Here is a 1,455-nt window from a genome sequence, read left to right as displayed (position 1 = left end):
CTACTGATGGCGTACCTCAATATCCTTTCCGCCTACCAATTCCCAAAGGCGCCAGTATTGCAACCTTTAGCTCTGATACCACTTGTCACACCCACTTAAATGTACATACAATTTTTTTTAAAAAAATACACGCATAAACATTATAACCATTAAACATTACCACCATTAAGTTCAAGGTTCATCATATTAATAATTCCGTCTTACCTACGCATCTTATACCTTATCATTACACAGTTGGCACGCCCTTACATTAACATATATAATCCTTGTCCACATATGTCATTGACTGTGTTTAACTTCGGGTCTCAGTTGTAACTTACCACGCGGCTTCTCCCTGTCAGCATTGGGGTTTGGTTTATGTATTGATTATATGTTATAGCTGCCGTAGATGTTTGAACGTTTTGTATTAATGGGCGTGGCCTTCCATGGTCCCGCCACAGCACTCAACTGGTGACAGCTCTTTCCAGCCTTTACTGTGAACCGTCCTTCCAGGGCAGGTGGCATGGCCTGGTTACTCCAGCCATGTGACACCTTGGAGAAGCCAACATTGATTTTTCCGCCAACAACTCCCGCCATACTTCGACGGTCTAGATCTTTTCTGGAGATCGGAGGGCGGAAATTCTATCAGGGTTTATCGGTGGTATTTATGTGGCCATTCACCGTGTTAGATCATTTGATGTCCGCGGCTAATGCGGCTCGATCACTGCTTCTGCTCAAGTTCGTCTTCCAACCATTCATTGCTGCAACCTGCAGTGCTCCGGAGCTGGGTTTCGTTGCTATGAACCTTACAGGTAATCATGGTGTCTTTTCGTTCCTCGGCTTATGTTTGCTTTAATGGTTAGCTATCTCTGAGTTTTCTTACCGCCATTTACATTTTCTGTCAAGTTTCATACAGTTGTTTGGCTGTGCTCCGGGCGATCTCCATATCGACTTGTGCTGCAACAATCTCCTAACACCCCAGGTAAGGATCCTCGGCGTTTCAGAGTTTATTTGTTTGGAGAATTTCAGGTTTACAGTCATGTAAACCCGGTATGGTCTCATGCAGATCAGGTTTTCACTGAGGTTTTCCATCCGCTTTCGGCTTCTTTGTTAAGAACCCTCCACAGTTGGCCGCGGCTTAATTTAAGTTGTGAATGTGTCTATCATGTTACAAGTTAATAACTGTAAAGGTTTCTTGGGTTGATTATACCCACCTGTTCTCTTCTTGCTTTGTAAATATATGTATACAAGTAGCCGCCTAGCGGCAGACCTTGGATTCTTGACGGTTTGCATGACCCAGATCTGGCCTGCACGCGCAGATACAGTCATGAACATTTCGGGCTCGTTCCCTTACACAGTGTATTGATATGTTTTAATGATTATTTTTACTGTCGATACAGTTATGAACATTTTACAGCCCTCTGGCATCTTCACTGTTGTATCAGGTTATTTTCGTTTAAAGTCCCTTATGCATGA

The 1,455-nt window shown here is 43.4% G+C and overlaps 1 protein-coding gene across 2 annotated transcripts; it reads left to right on the top strand.

The window, feature by feature from the left end:
• Positions 1–485: 485 nt before the first annotated feature.
• On the top strand, positions 486–1,255 carry LOC149248880 (uncharacterized). Of its 2 annotated transcripts, XM_089456125.1 has the most exons (3): positions 486–791; positions 896–961; positions 1,046–1,255. In XM_089456125.1, exons 1-3 carry the CDS (start codon positions 503–505, stop codon positions 1,156–1,158), a joined length of 468 nt encoding a protein of 155 aa, XP_089312251.1. In that variant the 5' UTR covers positions 486–502; the 3' UTR covers positions 1,159–1,255. The 2 variants fall into 2 exon arrangements, with proteins under 2 accessions (XP_089312251.1, XP_089312249.1); XM_089456123.1 differs by having other exon boundaries at positions 896–1,255.
• The last annotated feature ends 200 nt before the right edge of the window (positions 1,256–1,455 follow it).

The sequence above is a fragment of the Pinus tabuliformis genome, chromosome 7 (assembly GCF_031772625.1).
Source record: "Pinus tabuliformis cultivar Carrire ecotype Pingquan chromosome 7, CPIR1, whole genome shotgun sequence".
Taxonomy (NCBI): Eukaryota; Viridiplantae; Streptophyta; class Pinopsida; order Pinales; family Pinaceae; genus Pinus; species Pinus tabuliformis.
The sequence above is the reverse complement of the archived record's forward strand: the minus strand, read 5'-3'. Positions and strand labels throughout refer to the sequence as shown.

What these genes read in the sequence shown, in the direction of transcription:
- LOC149248880 (XM_089456123.1), top strand. Translation starts at nt 503, where the DNA reads ATGGCCTGGTTACTCCAGCCATGTGACACCTTGGAGAAGCCAACATTG. An exon ending in CGTTGCTATGAACCTTACAG is followed by an intron (nt 792 to 895) that starts GTAATCATGGTG and finishes AGTTTCATACAG; the next exon opens with TTGTTTGGCTGTGCTCCGGG.